Source organism: Hyperolius riggenbachi, chromosome 2 (assembly GCF_040937935.1).
Source record: "Hyperolius riggenbachi isolate aHypRig1 chromosome 2, aHypRig1.pri, whole genome shotgun sequence".
In the NCBI taxonomy this organism is placed as follows: domain Eukaryota; kingdom Metazoa; phylum Chordata; class Amphibia; order Anura; family Hyperoliidae; genus Hyperolius; species Hyperolius riggenbachi.
This window is the reverse complement of record NC_090647.1, coordinates 307,522,279-307,544,010: the sequence shown is the minus strand read 5'-3', so window position 1 is coordinate 307,544,010 and position 21,732 is coordinate 307,522,279. Positions and strand designations below refer to the sequence as shown.

The window sequence follows — 21,732 nt, the reverse complement described above, 5'->3', positions numbered from 1 at the left end:
ATTACACCTTCCGACAGAGTGAATTCCCACCCATTATCACATAAAAAACTGAGGTGTAGTCAGAATCAGTTTTAGGGTATGTTTATTCAGACAAAGTGCTTAACTAGAAGAGTTGTGTGCATAGGTTAAAAATGACACAAGCCCATCAAGTTAAACTTTGCAAGCTCCAGTTGTTTTAATTTCAAGGGAAGAAAAAACAAAAACACTCTAATTTGCAAAATCCCAACCAGGGCACTATCTGCACGGAGTTTATATTATCTCCCCGTGTCTGTGTGGGTTTCCTCTGGGCATTCCAGTTTCCACCATCCCAAAAATATACAGATACTGTAAGTTAATTGGCTTCACTCTAAATTGGCCCTAGACTAAGTTACATACACTACACACCACAAACAGACATATGACTATGGTAGGGATTAGATTATGAGCCCCTCTGAGGGAGTTAAACGACAAGGCAGTATATTCTTTACAGCTCTGTGGAAGATGTCGGCACTGTATAAATTCTAAATAATAATAATAATTTGTAGCCATTATACCTCACATCGGGAAACATTTCCTTTACGACTCCTTGTGGCAGTTGGGTGGTTTCCCTGAATCAAATCAATACTTTTGTAATTATAACAATGGACATCATTGTTTTTAAAGAAAGACTATAAATGTTGGATTTTTGAAACAACATTTTCCAGTATGACTTCCCTCTGACCTCATCTACAGCCAACATTTAAAACACCTGGCTAAAGATTCAACATCTGTATAAAGACTTAAAAAAAATACCGTGAACGTGCATAATGCAGACCTAGCTATATTGACACCTGCCTGTAGTGTGCAAAGATACTCTCCCTTACACTACAATACCACAGTTTTAGCTTCTGATATTTTTCTGTTCATCCGGTCCATACCTCTCAAGTCTCTGCCTTGACTGCCTGGTGGGCTTTCTTACTCTTGGATTAATTTGCTGCTGCTCTCCTTGCTGGGATCACTGCAAACCCTCATCATTGCTGTTGTTGTAAAGACCTGGCAACAGCACTCAAGATCTCAAGGGTGGCTTTACATCAATATGAGAAACAACTGCTGCATCTGCTGACTTTTGTCTAAGGATTTTCTGTTTTGGGGGCATCAGGACACAAAGGACAACAACCTTCTTCTTTTTACCTTTGAGCCCACAGGTTTACATCATCTTGAATCCTGGGTCTGAGACACCCGGGTGTGTTATTGGAGCCTCCTCAGTAGTTATCATTATAGATAATGTAGGTGTTTAGTGGCCTGCATATATAAGGCTGAACTGTCTGACAACTGCACAATTCAGCCCAACAAGTGTGCAGTTCAGCTTCCCATAAGAAAAAGGTCTAACTGAATAACACCCATAGTGTTATAAATAAGGGTGGCCACTAATGATCCAATCTTTTTCATCCAATCTTACCATTTCTATGTAATATAAGGGAACTGCCTAAATTATCCATTTAGTATATTCAGTTAATTTACCCTTATGCTACATAGATTTGGTAAAATTGGATGAAAAAGATTGGATCGTTAGTGGCCACCTTAAGGGCTATTTATTTTTTGCTGAATTTATTAGCTCTAAGATCTTTCAGTTTTTTTGCTACTTGGTGTGCTCTTGAAAAGACTCATATGGGGAATATAGAATTTCTAGCTGTGAATGTCTGCAGATCACCCTATTAAAGCCAAAAAAATCTATAATAAGTTAACCAAGAAGAATAATTCTTCTCAGAATACCATCAATAAGAAAGCAATATCCAATCCAACACATCGGAAAATGATCTTACCCATGGGTGTCCCAATTCCATAACCTTTTGAATCTATAAGTCCTCCAATCTGAGTCAGATTGCAATTCCTCTGAGTTATATATTCAATAGCTGTTGATTCCATTAGCAGAGCATAGTCAGATGAGAGAACTCGCTGGATGCCTTCCTCATTACTCTTTACGAGCGATGATGGCTTGCTGCTCATGAACGCCCACATCTTCTCAAAGGTCGAGATGTGAGATTTCTGCGAAGTAAACAAACAAATGTTGAGATTCTTACTGTTTTTTAGATAAGCATGCTTTGTTTCTCACTGTCTAACGGGAACTGAGAGTAAATTAGCACAAGCCATTATAAAATTCACTTTTTTTCTCAACTGTGAATTCTCCGGAGCACTAAGATGGAAAATGATGACAATAATGATAGCACAGCTAGCCCTAAGTGCCTGTGTTTAGCAGCCTTAGAGCCTCAGATGCAGAATGGTTATGAGCTGTTTACATTTGGAAACTGCATTATTCAACATGCATCTTTTTTAAGAATTAGCATGTCTCAAACAATGAACCCGTGCACTGTGAGGCTGCATGGCTGATCAGCAAATACTCAATTCACAAACAGAGTAAACCTAGGAAGTTAAGGTAATTGAAAAACAGAACCTTTTTTTCTTGTTTCCATTATCAAGTTTATTGTGCATGCAAAATATTGCTCAACAAGTGCTCACCCTCCAATGATTTCTCTGTATACAAACAATGCTACAATCTGCTCATCTTTTTGAATATCACACCTAATTAACCTAATGGTTATAGCAGGTGGAGCATATGTGTCTCAAAAACCTTAGCAGGCAGCTTCTATTCACTAAGCAACGTGTTCTGCTAATCCAACAGAAGTTTTCTATTATCAATGTACAATGTTAAAACAGCTAATGCATTCCCACAAATCACACAACATAGCAATTCTGTAAAACTACAGTGGTTTATTTTCTCAAATATTGGCAGTAGACATGGTTAATGGCATGCTAATGATTTTAACTTGCAATAAATTTCGTTTTCAATATTTTTTATTGGAATTTCAATTTTTTAATAAATATGCCATTGACATATCATGTATAAAAAATAGAGATACACTTTATACATAATAACATTCTTTGTTTAAACAAATAATATAAAATAACCTGTACAAAAGATTATATAAATAAAAAAAAAATCTGAATATAAATTACAGAAACAATACTGTAGTATTACCTATATCACTGTCATTAATACAATGATCCGTACTATAAAATTTTGTTGCTCATAGACCGCGTATAAATGTGCGAAAAATGCACCTACAGCGCTTATCAAATTTATTCAAAAAGTATATATATATATATATATATATATATATATATATATATATATACGCATAAAACACAGAATAACATTCAAAGCATAAGTTCACTGGAAATGATGCGAATAAACGCGATAGGCCTAAATAGGCAAAAGAAGCCTATAAACGTATTAAAATGTACTTATTTTTAAAACCAGATCAAATATTTGTTCAAATTTGAACAGAAATACCTTTAGTAAATGACATACCGGTAGCTTGAAATAGATACATCATAAATGTTGAGTTTCAAAAAATTATAATTAACCAGTTCCCATCCTGCATACAGTATAATCACGTCATCTAAAGTGGCTCCTGAAAGCCACATGACGTGAAAATAAGTTACTGCAATTTTATGAGCACAGGGTGCGTGCTAGCACGCACCTGGGCTCATTAACCTTTATCATCCATCCTACACTAATCAAGGATCCCCTTCCTGGGGTCTTATCCTCCCACCCCCCGCCCGATCCCCTGTAGTAAGCCCTCTTCCCCCATGCAGCGATCGGGCAGCAGGCAGGATTAGCAGCATGTAAACAACACACCTCACCTCGTTCCAGCGTGATCAGCCTCCCTTCCGTGCATCACCGCTGCCTGTGTCTTAATGCTGAACGGATCGAGTCCCGGCTTGATGACGTCATCAAGCCGGGACTCGATCCGTTCGGCATTAAGACACAGGCAGCGGTGATGCACGGAAGGGAGGCTGATCGCGCTGGAACGAGGTGAGGTATGTTGTTTACATGCTGCTAATCCTGCCTGCTGCCCGATCGCTGCATAGGAGGGTTGTTTAAGAGAGTGTGTAAGTTACAGTCCATATAGCTAGGGGATTTAAAGGGCACATCTACCATTAATGGGGGGAGGGGAGCATAGAGGCATACCTGGCTAGCTATGGGGGTGGGGGGGAGCAAAGCTACACAGCTTCCCCACTCTGTATGCTGGTGAGGGAAGCATGTCCAGGATCACCGCTACCCTCCACCATCCTGGGTACGAGGGAACTTCCACCACTACAGCCTGAGAGCCTGGTCCCCGACTACTAAGCGGAACAAACACTACTACAGGCTGTCATCCAAGCACAGCCATCTTAAGAAGGTGAGACCGGTCCTAGATAGGGTCCTACACCATATTTACACAACAGCTGAGAGCACTTTTTTCTTTTCTTATTTTTGTAGTTTGGAATCAGGCCCATCAAATGTACTTTCTCCTAATATATACAATTTGCATTGCATTTGTATGGAAGCCAAAAATACTAGCAAGTCATTATTTGCCTCTAATTTAGTGAATTACCATGGACTGCCCCAGATGTATGATAGGAAGTCAGAAGAAATCTCTCAATATACAGAAGAAGTCACTTCTCTGACCACAGTTATCAGACCAAATGTCCACACTGAATATTTCTCTCAATTTCATGTTTAACTGACGACCATAACACAGGGTGTCACAGAGACAGTAAGTAGACTGGGCTGAAATCTGCTTAGCAGGACAACAGAAACACTGAAAGCCTTTTAAAATGCATGCTATGCAAGCGTGAAGAGATGTGTGCTCTGACCAGTCATCACCTGACATAAATACTGGCTGCCTCAAGTGTATTGACTAGTTGAAATGGTCTATTTTCTAATTAAAATGGCACAGTGGTTGCATGTTGCATTCACCTACCAGAATATGCAGGATCTAAAGCTAACTCCCTGCCATTTCTGCAGGTGTTGGCTCACGCAAAATACTTTGCATCTCAACAGAGGTGCCGCGTGTAGGCCTCCTTGTACCCCGAGAAATGGGGGGCAGCACAGACTACCCCACAGAGCATCCACTGCCCAGGAGTGCTCCAACTGACCCTCGGGCAGTTGCAAGCATTTTAAAATGTAATAGTAGTTTAACCCTTCCACAGTCTGCTCACAACTGATAAGTACATCTAAACATTGGCTGAAATTACACTTTAACTTGCTACAGTGTTGCTACAGCAAAACAAAACTGTAGTTACAGTAAATAGATCCCCATATTAATTTAAAGAATGTATATGCATGTCTAGGTAAACTTTCTTTCCTATTTTTTTCTGGGCCAGTGTGAATAAGAACTCCAGGATATCTTTAATGGCTTTACGCTTTATACAAGTTGCAATTTTCATATCATTTAGCCACCTTGAAAAACACTGTAGGTAACAACAAGTAGGTCACCAGGTTCACACAGAGAACAAGATGCTACTTTTATTTTATAATATTCCTCACACAAAGATAACCCTGGCATTAAGTATCTATGATTGTGCCTCAGGCAGGAAAAGCTATGTGGTGATTAGAAAATCAGTAAGGAATTGTACGTTTTGCATTATTAACATGAACAACCACATGAGAAAGAACATATGTACTATTTAATGGAGAACACTGTATTATCTACAGTATAATATTCTCATCTGAGATTTAAACCAACAGTGTTCTCTATTAATTTCACATCCTCAGGTATATAAACCATTCAGAGATGATATAATACCATGTCTTTGGTGTTACTATTCTAAATTCTATTATTGTAGTACAGGCACATTCAAACCAAGTTGAAATTAACACCACCATGTATTTTTAATAGAACATATCAATTCTGACATGTTTCAACCAAGGTAAAAATAATACAGCAAAGTATATCTTGTAGCTTAAAGCCCATGTCCAGGCACCATTTTATTTAACCACTTTACCCCCGCCCGTACGAATTTCTCCGTCCCTTTTTCCATTCTTTAACCCCCCAGGGACGGAGAAATCCGTACTTTCCGTGCTCCCGCCGCTGCCCGCGCTCCCGCTCGCTCTAGCGCGCATTCCCGCGGGTAAACACTCCGCCGGCCGCTCGCCCGGAGATCAATGAACGGGAAAATCCATTCCCGTTCGTTGATCTAAGCCCCGCAATGATCCGCTGCTTTACAATTAAAAAAAATACATAAATAGTTACCTTAGGGACTGAACTTTTTAAATATTTATGTCAGGAGGGTATAACACTGTTACTTTATAAACTATGGGCTTGTAATTAGGGATGGACGCAAAACTGAAAAAAATGCACCTTAATTTCCAAATAAAATATTGGCGCCAAACATTGTGATAGGGACATAATTTAAATGGTTTTATAACCGGGACAAAAGGGCAAATAAATTTCATGGGTTTTAATTACAGTAGCATGCATTATTTAAAAACTATAATGGCCGAAAACTGAAAAATAATTAATTTTTTCCCACATTTTTCCTATTTTCCCATTAAAACACATTTAGATAAAATAATTCTTGGCATAATGTCTAACCTAAAGAAAGCCTAATTGGTGGCGGAAAAAACAAGATATAGTTCATTTCATTGTGATAAGTAATGATAAAGTTATAGACGAATGAATGGAAGGAGCGCTGAAAGGTGAAAATTGCTCTGATGGTCAGGGGGTAAAACCCCTCAGTGGTGAAGTGGTTAAAAGAACATTATTGTAAATAAAAAATGTACATAAATGAGACAGAGGTTTGTTTGTTTTTGCAAAATCTTTATAGGAAGTTACCTGTTTAAATTTTTCATGTATCCTTAGTAATCGCTAGCCATCTACTCATCAATCAGTCTGTCTGAAACCACACCTTACTCTTGAATCTGACAGCTGTGATAGACTGTCAGTCCACAGGGGACATGTCTTCAGTTGCCACAGCAATCATTGGCCTCGATTCATCATTGTCTTTGAGATAACTTTTTCCAGTTTGTTAAATTACCGAATTCGAAGTTTATCAATTTCTAGTTGTATTCATCAAGGTTTTTCCGCATTCGGTGTGAATTCGATAACAATTCGGTAATCATTCGGTAACGTGTCGATATTTCCATTTTACAGTGGTAATTTAACACAAGGCCAAAAGATTCCCATGGAATTGTGGGTAAAAGGCAGTCCTTTAAACACTACGTAGCAACATTCTGAATAGGGCTTAACACCTGGACCAGGATTCTGGAAGTGGCTTGGGACAATCCCACAATTTGAAAGGAGCCTTTTCTAAAAAAATATAGTGCAGCTAGCAAATTAGTTAACCCTGGCACTGCCTGTGTTCTCTTACAAGATGATTCAAGAGAAATTCAGATGTCCTGTTATAGCAAATAAATCTATTCTCTTGCAAATTGATCTGGTTCTAGACCTTATTCTTGCCCTTCTGCGCCTTTGAATCACTCTCAGCTGATACATAACCACTTCAAATGGCTCCATCTTCTCTGTCAGCAATGATCTGACAGGAATAACGACAGAGCAGTAAAGGAGATAACTAATCCTAAATGTAACGCTAAACCACGCCCACTTTCATTTTCATGAATTGCACTTTCTTCTGTTTTAACGCATCACTAACGAATGATTACCAAATTATTACCGAATTATTACCGAATACTCGCTAACAGCTGTACATAAATTTGATGAATCCTGAAATCAACTTAACGAATTCGGTATTTTACCAAACTGTCGTTAACCAATTCGCTAAGTCTTGATGAATCGAGGCCATTCTCTCATTGCATACTCATATGAGTAAAATGGGAGTGTTTTAGACTAACTGGGGGTAAGCAGGCAATCACTAAAGATGACATGAGGAGCTATGTATTGGTGCAGCATGCATTTACTTTCTTTAGAATTTACAATTCTAAATTTGACAAAAATATGGCAAAAATAATTGTGCAAAATTGTAAAAAAAAAATCCAGGCAGCTGTAAAGTGGGTGTTCATGGAATGCCACAAGAATATGTTGAAATCCTGTTTGGAACACATTGGAAAGTAAATCACACCTCTCTCATTAACTTTTGTACATTTTGACTTGGAAAACATCAAGATTTTTGTTTCCTGGATTAATTTTGATTAAATTGGTTCCAAAACTAAATGTAAGCAATTTCACCCATTGTTATTTATTACCAGAATTGACATTGAGTTTGATATTGATAGACTGGATAGTAGGTTTCTGTTATAATGAATGAAAATGCTATCTTTCATATCATATTTAATGACACTGAGCTGAAACCCCAGAAATTTTACAGAAAACATATGGGGCATATTTTCTGGGAGCCATTGCACAGCAAAGATGATGGCACTATGTAATTCAAAAAATAATGAAAAAAATAATAATAGTATACAATGTCATATGATATAGAATAGTTATTACGGTACAGTCAACAAATCATTAAGAGTATTTATTTTGGAAGGACCCATGGGCCCATATGCAATAAACTTTTTCTCCTGAGTTTTCTCCTAGTTAATATTTTGACACCTTGTCAATAGAGATGGGCTGAATATCAAATTTTGGGTTTGCAAATTTCAAATCCGAATCTCTGCAAAAGTTTGCGAATCTGGCAAATCTGCAAATCTCTATAGACTTCAATGGGCAGGAGAATTTTAAAACCTACAAAGACTGTTTTTGGCCACAAAAGTGATGGAAAACTTATTTTAAAGGGGCCTAACACCTGGACGGGGGCATACTGGAGGGGGGTCCAGGGCAAAAGTCCCACCAAAAATTATGGAGTTGACACAGAGTCACGTTTTAATTGCTAAATGGCAGAAATCACATTACATTCCTAAATTGGTGGAATAAAGTGCTTTAAAACATCCAGTGTGTGTATATGTTGAGCAGGTAGTGTAAGGAATACGCCTGCTTCACATGGGCAGATGAAACGCCACATTTAACGAACCGCAGTCCACTTAGACCTTAAGTGATTACATTAGGTGAGCATATATTTGTTTTTACCAGTTGTCACCTCCAGGACATAAATGTTAATCCTGTTGGAGGCAAACTTTGTGTAGTGATGTGTAGTGGCCACCATACTAGTGCAGCAATCGTGGTTTTCCAGACTCTATGGTCAGGCTGAGGTAGTTCAATGACAGTTAAGAGACCAAAAAAACACTAATTCTGCACTGAGCCCTTATACAGGGGGTAGTAGTGGATACTAGATGCCAGTAGTGGTGGTGAAGGATTATTGGGTCATGATCAGTGCACTACTAGGACCAACAGAACAGACCTGTCTCCAACAGCACTGAAGTCTCATACAGGGGCCAGTAGTGGATACTAGATGCCAGTAGTGGTGTGAAGGTGGGTTATGTTTGGTGCACTATTAGGATCAGCAGACCTGTCTCCAACAGCACTGAGGTTTTACACAGAGGCCAGTGGATATTAGATGCCAGTAGGGGTGTGAAGGTGGGTTATGGTCGGTGCACTACTAGGACCAGCAGACCTGTCTCCAACAGCTAACTTGTGCACTGGCCACAGAGAAGCAATACAATAGCAAGAAAAACAATGTATCAGCCCTAAGAAGAGCTTAGCTGTTCAGGACAATGTGGTAGCAGCAAGAATGTGCACTGAGAACATAGAACACAGGCCTACCTAACTCTCTCCCTGTCACAGCACACTGCCCCTGATCTACCTACCACTGAAGCCAAACACAGACTATAAAATGGCTTTATGGCTGGCTTTCTTATAGGTGGGGGGTTGTCCAGGTGGAAGGGATCGCTGGCTGCCACGTGCCTACTGACTGTGAGGTAAGGGGTCAAACTTTAGCTCAATGATGATGTATAGGGGGCGGGTAAAACACGCCATGGATTTGCCTGAGGAGGGGAATGCGAACACTTCTTTGCTGCAAAAAAATCACCAGGAGAATAGTTCGGCCCATCTCTACTTGTCAATAAAATGCCCATTAAACCACCAGTAAGTGAGATAACACTCAAAATAATTTAAATAGTACTTTTTCACCTAATCTTTGGTATTTTTTTTATTGCAAAGTGCAGAAAAGTTATTTTAAAAAGAAGATGAAAAATGTTCTCCTAGGAGATAACTCAGGAGGAAAAGCTAATTGCATATGGGCCAACGTCTGCATATCACTAGACAACAAGTTTAAAAAATAGGCATATCATTGCATAAATTACATGTTTAGCACCCTAAACAAATTATCCATGAAAAATTATTGAAATGTTTTCTTCAAATTGTTCTTCAGTGAACAAGGTAATGGGTGACTCATGTTAGTGGTCCCAACTAAAATCTGCAAGTAGATTACATGTTGCCCAGTATGATGCCCCAAAAACGAATACCTCTAGAGCCCTGTGTAATCCACTTTTTCTCCTACGTTTTCTCCTAGGTGATATTTTCACACCCTATCAATAAAATGTGTTTTAGACCACCAACAAGCAAGAAAATACTTTGAATGTATTTTTGTCCTACGTTTAGCACCTTTTCAATTGCAGCAGAGTGCTAAAAACCGTTATTTTAACCACTTAAGCCCACAGGGTTGTTCATTTTTTGCATCTGAGCAACTTTCACCTCCCATTCATTTGCCAATAACTTTATCACTACTCATCACAATGAATTGATCTATATCTTGTTTTTTTCCACCACCAATTAGGCTTTCTTTGGGTGATACATTTTGCTAAGAATTTATTCTCAATCCATTTTAACAGGAATATTAAGAAGGAAATGGAAAAAAATCATAATTTCTCAGTTTTTGGCCATTGTAGTTTGATATTAATACATGCTACCTTAATTAAAACCCATGTATTTTATTTGCCCATTTGTCCCGATTATTATACCATTTAACCATTTCAGCCCGCGGGGATTTTCCACCTTATGCATCGGAGCAATTTTCACCTCCCATTCATTCGCTAATAACTTTATCACTACTTATCACAATTTATTGATCTATATCTTGTTTTTTCCGCCACTAATTAGGCTTTCTGTGGGTGGTAAATTTTGCTAAGAGCCACTTTACCGTAAATGCATTTTAACAGGATTAATAAGAAAAAAATGGAAAAAATTCATTATTTCTCAGATTTCGGCATTTATAGCTTTAAAATAATCCACGCTACCATAATTAAAACCTATGTATTTTATTTGCACATATGTCTCGGTTATTATACCATTTAAATTTTGTCTCTATCACAATGTATGGCGACAATATTTTATTTGGAAATAAAGGTGCATTGTTTCTGTTTTGCGTTCATCGCTATTTACAAGCCTATAATTTAAAAAAATGTTTGTAGTATACCCCCTTCAAATGCATATTTAAAAAGTTCAGACCCTTTGGTAACTATTTATGTCTTTTTTTTTTTTTTATTGTAATTTTTTTTTTTTTCCATTAACATTTTTATTTGGGGAATATTTTGGTGTGGGGCATAAACAGTTAATTTTTAATGTTGTTGTCTATGTAAATTGTAATGTTAAAAATGTGTAGCTGTAGTTTTGCTATTTGGCCACAAGATGGCCACCTTCATTTTTTTTCTCCATCCTTGTACTTCCTGCTAAGCGGAAGTACAAGGGCGATGCGGAACTCTCTCCGGGCAGAAGAACTGAAGCCTCACAGGTGAGCGCTTCGGTTTTTCTGCGGGGGAAAGGGATCGGTGATCGGGAACCATGTTCCCTTTCACTGATCCCAGGGCTACCGGGCGGCACAGCGGGGATGCGGGGGCGCGCCCGCGATCGCGGGCGGGAGCGCGCCCAAGCGCGGGAGCGCTACAGAGCTGCCGCCCGGATGTGAGCTTCACGTCCGGGCGGCGGAAATGGTTTTAAATTATGTCCCTATCACAATGTATGGCACCGATATTTTATTTGGAAATAAAGGTGCATTTTTTTCAATTTGCATCCATCACTATTTACAAGCTCATAGTTTAAACAATTACATTAATATACTCCTTTGACATGCATACTTAAAAAGTTCAGACCCTTAGGTAACAATTTTTTTTTTATTAAAAATGTTATTTGGGTAATTTTAGTTTTACTATTTGGCCACAAGATGGCCACAGTCAAAAAGTCCTGGAAGTGTGATCGCACGATTCCAGGAAGCATTAGGAGGACGGGAAACTTTTTGTTACTCAGAAAAACTGCAGCCTCTGATAAGAGGCTGTCAGTTTTTCTGTGGGTGGCTTCGATCAATGAATGAGAACTATAATCCCATTAATTGATCAATGGGCTAACGGCCGGTGGAAGGAGTGTGTGCAGCCTATTTGGACGAGAATATTCGTCCAGATATGTTTAAAGCAGAATGTAACCCTGCGTTTCAACTTTGCTCTAAAACATTATGTACAGCATATTATATGCAACCAGCATTTTTTTTACTAGACCAGCATTGGAAGGGTTACACACAGAGCTTTAAAGTTCCTTGGAGAGAAATGCTGCCGCATCCGAAATTTAGATAGATACATTTAAGTAAACACAATGTAACAAGTGTGGAATGTGACACACACTCTGACTGTGCAGGAGCTCCCGGACACAAAGAGAGAGTGAGTCACATTCCACACTTGCTACATTGTGTTTACTTAAATGTATCTATGTAAACTTCGGCTGCTGCAGATTTTCTCTCCAGGGAACTTTAAAGCTCCATGTGTAACCCTTCCAATGCTGGTCTAGTAAAAAAAAATGCTGGTTGCATATAATATGCTGTAAATAATGTTTTAGAGCAAAGATGAAATGCAGGGTTATATTCCGATTTAAGTGGTTAAACATGAGATTCATAAAGATGAAAAATTTCCTAGGAGAAAACCGAGGTGAAAAAGTGAATTGAGTAAGGGCCCATGAGGCTAAAGAAGAATGCAGCAGTGTTTCTGCTCAGCTGAATTTCCTAGTTCATTTTACAAGACATTACTGCTGCGGCTTTGATACTGACTATCAGTGAAATGTTACTGCACAATGAGCACAATATCTTCCCTGAACAATATAGGAAATATGAACAATACTGTACAGAGGCTGATTGCAGTAGTTAATGCTTCTTCAGCATGTTCTCTTTAATTAAACCTGAAAGATATTTTAATGCATGACTTGTGGTATTCATGGCAGCTTCTCCTCTTATCGTGATGCATGGCTTTGCTGGTTACTCATTGGATTGCATTTTAATTTCCTCTTTCTGGAAAGAGTCTCAAAGGGCGCTGGGTCAATAGGTTTATAGACTTTTATTTGATCTTGCACTACATTTTTCATCTAAGGAATTTGATAAACATCATTTGAGTGTGTCAGGGAATGGCCAGAGATTTGATTTCATGCACTAAACTGAAGTCCATATTAGTTATAAGTAAATAAATAAGCTTGTATGAGCATATGTGTACTTCAGATATATGTACACAAATAAACCACGTATAAAAGAACTCTGCTAAGCATAGATATTGTGATATTCTCCATAATGTATATCCTGTCAGTGTGTGCAATGTATCCTAACAGTTAAGTATTTAACCCATTCAGGTTCTGTCGTTTTCGCGTGAGAAATGTTCACCTCCCATTCATTAGCCTATAACTTTATCACTACGTATCACAATGCACTGATCTATATCTTTTTTTTCCGCCACCAATTAGGCTTTCTTTGGGGGGTACATTTTGCTAAGAGCCACTTTACTGTAAATGCATTTTAACAGGAAGAATAAGAAAAAACGGAAAAAATTCATTATTTCTCAGTTTTCAGCCATTATAGTTTTAAAATAATACATGCCTCCATAATTAAAACTCACGTATTGTATTTGCCCATATGTCCCGGTTATAACACTGTTAAAATTATGTCCCTATCACAATGTATGGCGACAATATTTTATTTGGAAATAAAGGTGCATTTTTTCCGTTTTGCATCTATCACTATTTACAAGTTTAAAATAAAAAAAATATAGAAATATTTCATCTTTACATTGATATTTAAAAAGTTTAGACCCTTAGGTAAATATTTACATGTTTTTTTTTTTTTATTGTAAACATTTTATTTGGGTAGTTTTGGGAGGGTGGGAGGTAAACAATAGATTTATAATGTAAATGTGTGTTAATTTTAAATTATTTTTTTTTACAGGTGTAGTATTACTTTTTGCCATGAGTTTGTTTACATGACGTCACTCTAAGCGTAACACACGCTTAGAGTGGCGCATTGGGCAGGGAACGGCCAGAAAAGGCGCAGCTTCTGAGGGCCCTTTTCCACCAGCGCTGGCTGAATCGCAAAACCGCAAACCGCTAGCGATTTTACAATCGCTACGGTTTGCTTTTTAACATAGGAATCGCGGTAGGTCATTTCCACTACCGCGATTCGCTTTTGTCGGGAACGCGAACGCGCAGCGGAGCGATAATTGCCGCGATTTTGCTATGCAGTGCATAGCATAGCAAAATCGCGGCCGCAAACGTCGAGGGAATCGCCGGTTTTGCGATTCAGCAATCGCTAGCGTTCAGCGTGAACGCTAGCGATTGCAGGTGGAAAAGGGCCCTGAGAGAAGCTGTCGCTTTTTTAGCGGGGGAGAGGAATCAATGATCGGGCACCGTAGCCCGATACATTGATTCCCTGGCTACCGAATCCGTGGCCGGGAGTGCGCGTGCACGCGCGCGATCAGCCGCGGGAGCGCGCGGTAGCGCGCATGGTTCCTGGACGTAGAAACTACGTCCAGGAACCAAAATAGGTTAAGGACCACTATCATGAAAAATTGTAACATTTTAAATGTACATGTAAGAAATAGATTTTTTTCCCAGAGTAAAATACTCAGTAAGTTACTATTTTTTATATGTCACTGTCACTTGCAGTAGGTAGGAAAATGTGACAAATTTGGATTAGTCCTTCTCTTTGTGGAAAAAAATCACATGGCTTTCTTTATTCTTTGCCTACAAAACTAATAATGTCCCTTGCCCTTTCCTTATGCTAGGTACACACCATTCAATTTCAAAACTATTATTTCCAACGTGCCCGAACAGCTCCCGCTTGATAACAGGATCGATTTTGTTCAATAGTGATCGTAAAATATGTCCCAAATGTTTGTTACCTGATTAGCCCATGTAAAACAAAATGGTGCTTCCTTAAAACAGCAGGTATTTGTGATTATCCAGGTTGGAGTGAGCTTTTGAGGTGTCCCACAATGCATCACTGCTGAATATGCAAATCATTCCTTTGCTGTCCCTAATAGCTAAAAACACCTCTAGGACTGCTGGAATTAGCCTATCACATCTAAATCAGCACTTTCTCAAAATCTTAACTATTTTATTGTTTCCTTATCCTAACACTGACAACCCTGACTGTATGCCATCCTTTCTTAACCTCTGTTGTTATCAATACTAATCTGTGAGGGTAAGTTCCAGCAGTTCTTTTGGCACACAACTTGTGTTCAGATGATGATGTGCCATGCTTTTATGCTAAAATGAGGAAACCCTAAATATAGATTCACAAGGACGCAATCTCACAGCCAATTTTTATTGATTTCTTCAAGAAGGCTAACACCAAGGATCTTTCCTTGCTCTACTACATCCTTTGTACACTGGATTTTGGGCCTCAAAGGCATATGAATCACTTTCAACAATCCTCAGAACTATGTGTGCTGTTTAACCAAATGTTTGAATACACTATACACAGAATACAAAAATAAGCAGAGGTTGGAGTGTCCTTGGAGATGGCTGGAAGTAATTAAGAAAAGGCAGTACACTATCTCTCCAACCCTGATCAATATCAACATATTGTTTGCTGGTTTAAAAGCCATATGTTTCTTGCTCTTGACAGTGCAGTGACAGTGGACATGTGGTAAGAAGCCAGTAACTCTTAGCCTGAACATATTTTATCTATGACCTACGCCTAATAACACAAGTTTCAGTACTTCAATGATAAAGTTAATGTCATCACTGGATCTCTGATATGCTATTTTGTTGCTGAAGTTGCATTTTTTTAGATATGCTCTATTAACAAATGAAGAAAGTTTACAGTAGCTTAACAATCATGGGTAAATGCATTGAGAGTCATCCTCTTTATTGTATAAGAATGCAATATACATTGTGTATTCTTGTTGTACACTACACAGTCAGTTTGATTGTATCCAAACTTAAATGTATTGACCCTCGATTGGTGTGATTGGTCTTTGGAGTTAAACGTGTTCGTCTAGTGGCTGAGTTGTACAACTGCAAGCATGATGCAATACATGATGCAAATACATGATGCAATTGGTCATGCTGGCCCAACACCAAATGAGCAAATGTGCTGCCATGCCTCTCAAGGCTTTTGACTTTTGACAATGCCATATGCTCAGAACTGTCTCAACTCTATGGACATATTTGCCAGCAACTCAAACAGATCTTTTTATCTATGATTAAGGATAAGCTAGCATATTTTCACATAAGGAAGCAAGACTGTACCCACATGTGTCTGAAGAAGGGGGGCAAAGCAGAGAGGTTCAATTTACCTGAATGACTTACTGCTGCACTCCATACTTTGTTTCATCTTCTCTACGCTTCCTATTTAACAGAGGAAGGTCCGGCTGTGAAGCAGGAAGTGTCAGGAGGATGAAGCACAATGTGCCACTAGAAGAGGGCGTCCTCCAGGTAAATTTACCCTTTCTGCAGTAACTTACTTTTTAGACATGAGTGGTTACACATTTGCTTCCTGTGAAACTGTGCTCACTCATCCCTATTTATGATGTTCCATGACCTGGCTCCTCATGTTTAAGTGTCATGCTTATTCAGGCATGACATTGCAAACCAGGCACATACTATGGTTGGAATCATAATTTTCATTGTATGGACTAGAGCTCAGTGTACTGGCATGTGTGATGTTGACTGTGCTGGTTGATTGGGGTTTATATATCTTTACAGTGGCGTAGCAATAAGGGGGTGCAGAGGTTGCTACTCCATCGGGGCCCTTTGGCCAGAGGGGCACCAAGGGGCCCTCCCTCACCCACAGTACTAGCTCTTTATTGGTCCTGTGCTTATAATGTTCACTCCTACAGATGCTTTGAATAGTAGTGATCGTTAACACACTGCTTCTCATCCCCTTCTTGCACCTCTGACACTGTGGTTATCCTTGATTGGTTTTGGTGCACTGTATCAAATGTTGTATATAGAGTGCTTGGGGGGCCCCAGTGTAAAACTTGCATTGGGGCCCCCATCTTCTTAGCTACACCACTGTATCTTTATGCAAGTTTTAAGATGTCCACATTTGGGTTGCATTATAAAAATGTATCTTTTACCTTTTTGATATACATATATTGAGAAACTAATTCATTATTGTTAGATCGTCTGGTGTGCACTCAAGAGTCCATATATACAATGTTATTGTTTGGAAGATAATACTCTCTAGTACTCTGATTAGTATAATCAGGACACATGTTTTTTATGTCATGTCACTAATTCAACTGGCAGCCAGGACAGGGATTTCACTTCTCATCACATTAGAAATGTTCAATGTGTCAGCCTTTTATAAATAGGCCACTGTTTCTTTTTTTGCAACTTGCTGAGATGAGCAGCCATGTTGGATAAATTATAAAATGATAGCTCCAATTTGTTTTTTTTTACTTTTAGTAAATCAACACCATCCACTCTCTGCTTTTATTTTTAATAATAGATCACTCATACAGAGTTACGCAAATCTAGCACAGATTTAGTAACTTTAATATTTGTGATATTTCGAGGAAGTTCCTGAACCTCTGAAATTCTATTTTTTTTCATGTGTGATATCATGCTTACCACTAGAGTTAGGGACAATTGCTACCATATATGTAACAGTAATTTACTAATTAAATGCTGTTCGTTAATGTACTTATCATTAATTACAGTTCTTTTCCATGATTTTGAAACCCGGAATAAAACATAAAATTGTAATTTAATAACAAAGTAACTTGTATAAAAAGTACGACCATCATAATCAATAGTTTGTACAGTAGTTAGTTACCCACCCCCTTTCCTATAACAAGTGCAGCCAACGTCTTTCCATAATGTGTGTAGCCCCTATGTCATGCTGATGGGCACAGGAGACTAATTGTGACAGAATAATAGACATATTTCAAAATGAAGAAAGTACCAAATAAACTAAATAATACATTTAATTACAATCTACACAATTATTTTAATCAAATTAGATCGTCAACCAAACCATTTTACTTAAATTTTAGGTGAGCCTTACTGTTGGTCTGGATTCTGATTTCCTCTGATTTTTATCAGTCCCAGTGTCAGGGTCACCAAGTATAGGAAGGAAGGAAGGGAGGTGAAACATATCTTCAAAAGCACCAGTAATAACATTTGGTAAACATGTGGATAGAGGTTAGAACATCTGAGGCTTGTATTTCTGCTTGTGCCAACAATGAGAACATTTCTACTCAACAGAGATTATAACCCTTATTCACTCACTCGCATTCAGAATAATAATACAATCGTTCTTAGTTTAAAGGTTCCCAGTAAAGATAATGCGCCTGATGCAAATGTCAGACTTGCCTGTGTTAAATGCTAGTGGGTACGATAATCAGGCAATGATAACATTGCCTGATACAATTGCCTTAAGCCCTAGGCAGAATGTTAAACAACTTGCTTAGGCAATGTTATTGCTCAGCAGGTTCTTTGCACCCTATACTATTACTAAACTTCTCAGACATGAGTGTTAGCTTAGACCTGTAAAAAGCAGGTCTAAACATGCTGACACACGTCACTGCTGCTGCATCTGGGGGTCTCCTTTAATAAGAGCTTCCCATCGGGCTGTCCGCACATCACCATAGCTCCCTGCAGAGGTGCCGTCACCCATTAATAATTTACCTCCCGCCGCTGAACACCCACTACCTCTCAGCACAATTCCCGATGCTACAATTAGAGTGTATCTATGATGGTCCAGACAGTGGACCAATGGAGAGCCCCAGCGGGAGCTTCAAAGATGCTTTGCCAGGGCTCTTAGAGAGAGAGAGAGAGAGAGAGAGTAAATGCAGGGACAGAAACACGGCGGGTGTTCAGCAGCGGGAGGTATATTATTAATGGGTGACGGCACATCTGTGGGGAGCTATGGTGATGTGTGGACAGCCCGACAGGGAGCGCTGGGGGTCTCCTTATTAATGGAGACCCCCAAATACAGTGGCGGAAGATGGCAGCGATGTTTGGCAGGTATGCACACACATGTGGGGAGCGAGGCTGTGGTGCTGAAGGACAGCATCTGCAAGCTACTTATCACCTTGAATAGAATTAGGCCCAATGTGTTAATGTGTAAGAACATATAGTTAGTATACCATCTATTCCATCTACATTAGTAAGAGATATACCAAAACTAGACTATATTTTTTAAATCATTTATATTCCATCTTAGGGATAAAATCAACTTGACATGAAGTGAATATCTTTAAGCATGACAGCCTACAATACAGGCTCCCCCTTAAAGAAGTAATTTGTCCTCCCAGATGTTACATTCCCATTGCTAACAAATTGTTTTTTCCCCAGACATAATGAAATTAAGAGCTAAACACACGATCTATCTCAAAGGACTTTTTAAACAATTACTCTCTTCAAGCAATAACTTGCTTCATTGGATCAACCACCAATAAAACAATTACTTTTTTCTATGGGCCTCATTTATATTCTAAAGTGTGTCTGTCCTCCTTGCTTTTCATTGTTGATGTTTTCACAAAAGTTTTGGAAGCCCCTCCTTTCACCATTATCCCAGAAATGCTAATGTTTAGTATTCTGTTTTTTTTTTCACTTATATATCTACTGAATTCAACAACGGAGAATGAAAATTAATTATTCTATTTCAATACATTTTTATTTTGTTAAAGAATAAAAGGCTATGCCTAAGTAGTATAGTTTTGCTTCACAATGACTATTGCGCAATGTTATTGCATAACATACAGCAATTTTAGTTATGCGTCACTAGGATTAAAGAATATAAATATGTAGAGTATAAAGTACTAGATTGCCCACTAACCTCCTTGGAGTTCTGATTAGTTCTGGATTTTAGATTTTAAAAGTAGTACATTTTTTCCAGTTTTAGACTCTAAAATTCAGAACTATTCACACTAGAGAGTCCAGAAGTTTTGCTTCCTCATTACAAAAAGTATTCAAAGGCAAATAAATACCTAAGCATGCTATTGTTTCTTTCCACTTAAAAAATAAATAAAAACTGATTTTTTTTGTTATATATATATATATATATATATATATATATATATATATATATATATATATATATATATATATATATATATATATACAATTGCTGCAAGAAAATGTATACATAAGAGCTTTTTATTATCATTGAACGTTGGCATATTTTACTAATCAAGAGCTATGTTAAAGGCAGTTTAATAAATGGAATGTGCTGGTCAGTTCTTTAGTGACTATTTAGGTAACCTTCATATTCTTCATTGTACACTTGTACTTATGGATTGGTTCATATCTGTCACTGTCTTTCCACCTTGTGCTATTACAACCCATTTTTTTTATAAATGGTGTGAGATGTTGATTGCTTCCTGTAAACTGGTTAGATGCATAATGTGTGTGTTCTGTCTGTAGGAGGTTTAGAATCCAATATGCTCCCAATTAGGTATAAAGCATGACACCTCTGCTTGTATTGCTGTGCATGGCGTGGAGTAGTGTGGAGACTTGTTTATCAAGTTTGGCAGAGGACACCTTCTAATGGTAAAATGGTATATAGAAAATACTGCACTTTTTTTATATAAGTGTCTTCATTTTTACATTAGTGGTATGCATTGCTTTGAAACAGGTTGTTGAGCATGTGAGTTTTGGCATGCAAAGGGTTAATACGAATTAGTGCTATATTGTTGGAAAGGGATCTAAAGAGAAGATGAAAAATTATCCTCTATTGCTGGGAATACACGGTACATTTTCTGCGCTTGATTTCGCACCCGATTCTCATATCTTCCATTTGTTTTCCTTATCTTTTCCCATTATTCCCTATGCAAAATTGAGCACGGAATCGATCCGACAGGAGATCGGACATGTCGGAAATGATCAATGGAGCCATCTTAACCTCCTTAGCAGTAACCCCAAGTCAGGCTCGGGATGGAAATCCGCAGTTCAGAGCAGTAATCCCGAGTTGGATCCATCTGAGGTGTGAGATGTGCAGGGCTGCCGCAGATCGATCAAGCGGTATGATTTTTAGCGTGTGAAAGCTTGTGAAAAAATTGCACCGCTTTTGGAAAAAAAATCTGGAAATAATCATACCGCCAGGGAGGTTAATGGCTCAGAAACATACCGTTTATTCCCAGCATAAGAGAAAACTCTTATTTGATTCACCATTTCTCCTAAGTTTTCTCCTAGGAGATCATTTTGCATCCTCTGTCCAAAATAACTGTTAATAACCTCTCAGCGCTCTGCAACAGAAAAATACCAACAATCTGGTGAAAAAGTACTGTCAAATAAATGTGGAGTATTTTCTTTCTTGCTGGTGGCTTAAAAGGCATTTTACCGATATTGTGTGAAAGTATCACCTAGGAGAAAACTTAGGAGAAAAAGTGAATTGAATAAGGGCCATGGTTTTATGCTAGTAAAAAAAACTGTTAACCTTATAATGAGTGCAGGTGGAGCTTCTTGCCATCTTTCAATGCTCAGGGCCTTTTTGGCAGGCAATAGAAGAACACTGATGTCTTTTTTCTGATAAAGCTACCTTACGTATCAGAGGTTAGCAAGAAACTACTACAGTTTCTGACACTAGTCATTAAAAGATAGAATCTATGGAAATTCAACACAAGCTTTAACCCATTTTACATCCCCTGTCAAGATATCCTTGTCCTAGCAATTTAAGGGCTGTAAACAAGTTCAAGGGTGCAATAGCATTCTCAAACTTGCTTTTTTTATGCCAGTTTTTTTTCTCTCTAAGGGCTGGTTCACACCAAGAGTGCTTTTGATCCCATGTTTCAAAAAGCAATTGGCTAATGTAACCCGTTCAGGATGTTCCCACAGCAGCATTGTTATTTTGTTTGTT

At 38.3% G+C, this 21,732-nt stretch overlaps 1 protein-coding gene across 1 annotated transcript in view; it reads right to left on the bottom strand.

The window, feature by feature from the left end:
• Window positions 1–21,732, bottom strand: part of GRIK3 (glutamate ionotropic receptor kainate type subunit 3) — an 861,495-nt gene that overhangs the window by 16,962 nt on the left and 822,801 nt on the right. The window contains exon 14 of the mRNA XM_068269053.1: window positions 1,782–2,004. Coding sequence (XP_068125154.1) covers window positions 1,782–2,004 — 223 coding nt within the window. The remainder of the gene's footprint in view (window positions 1–1,781; window positions 2,005–21,732) is intronic.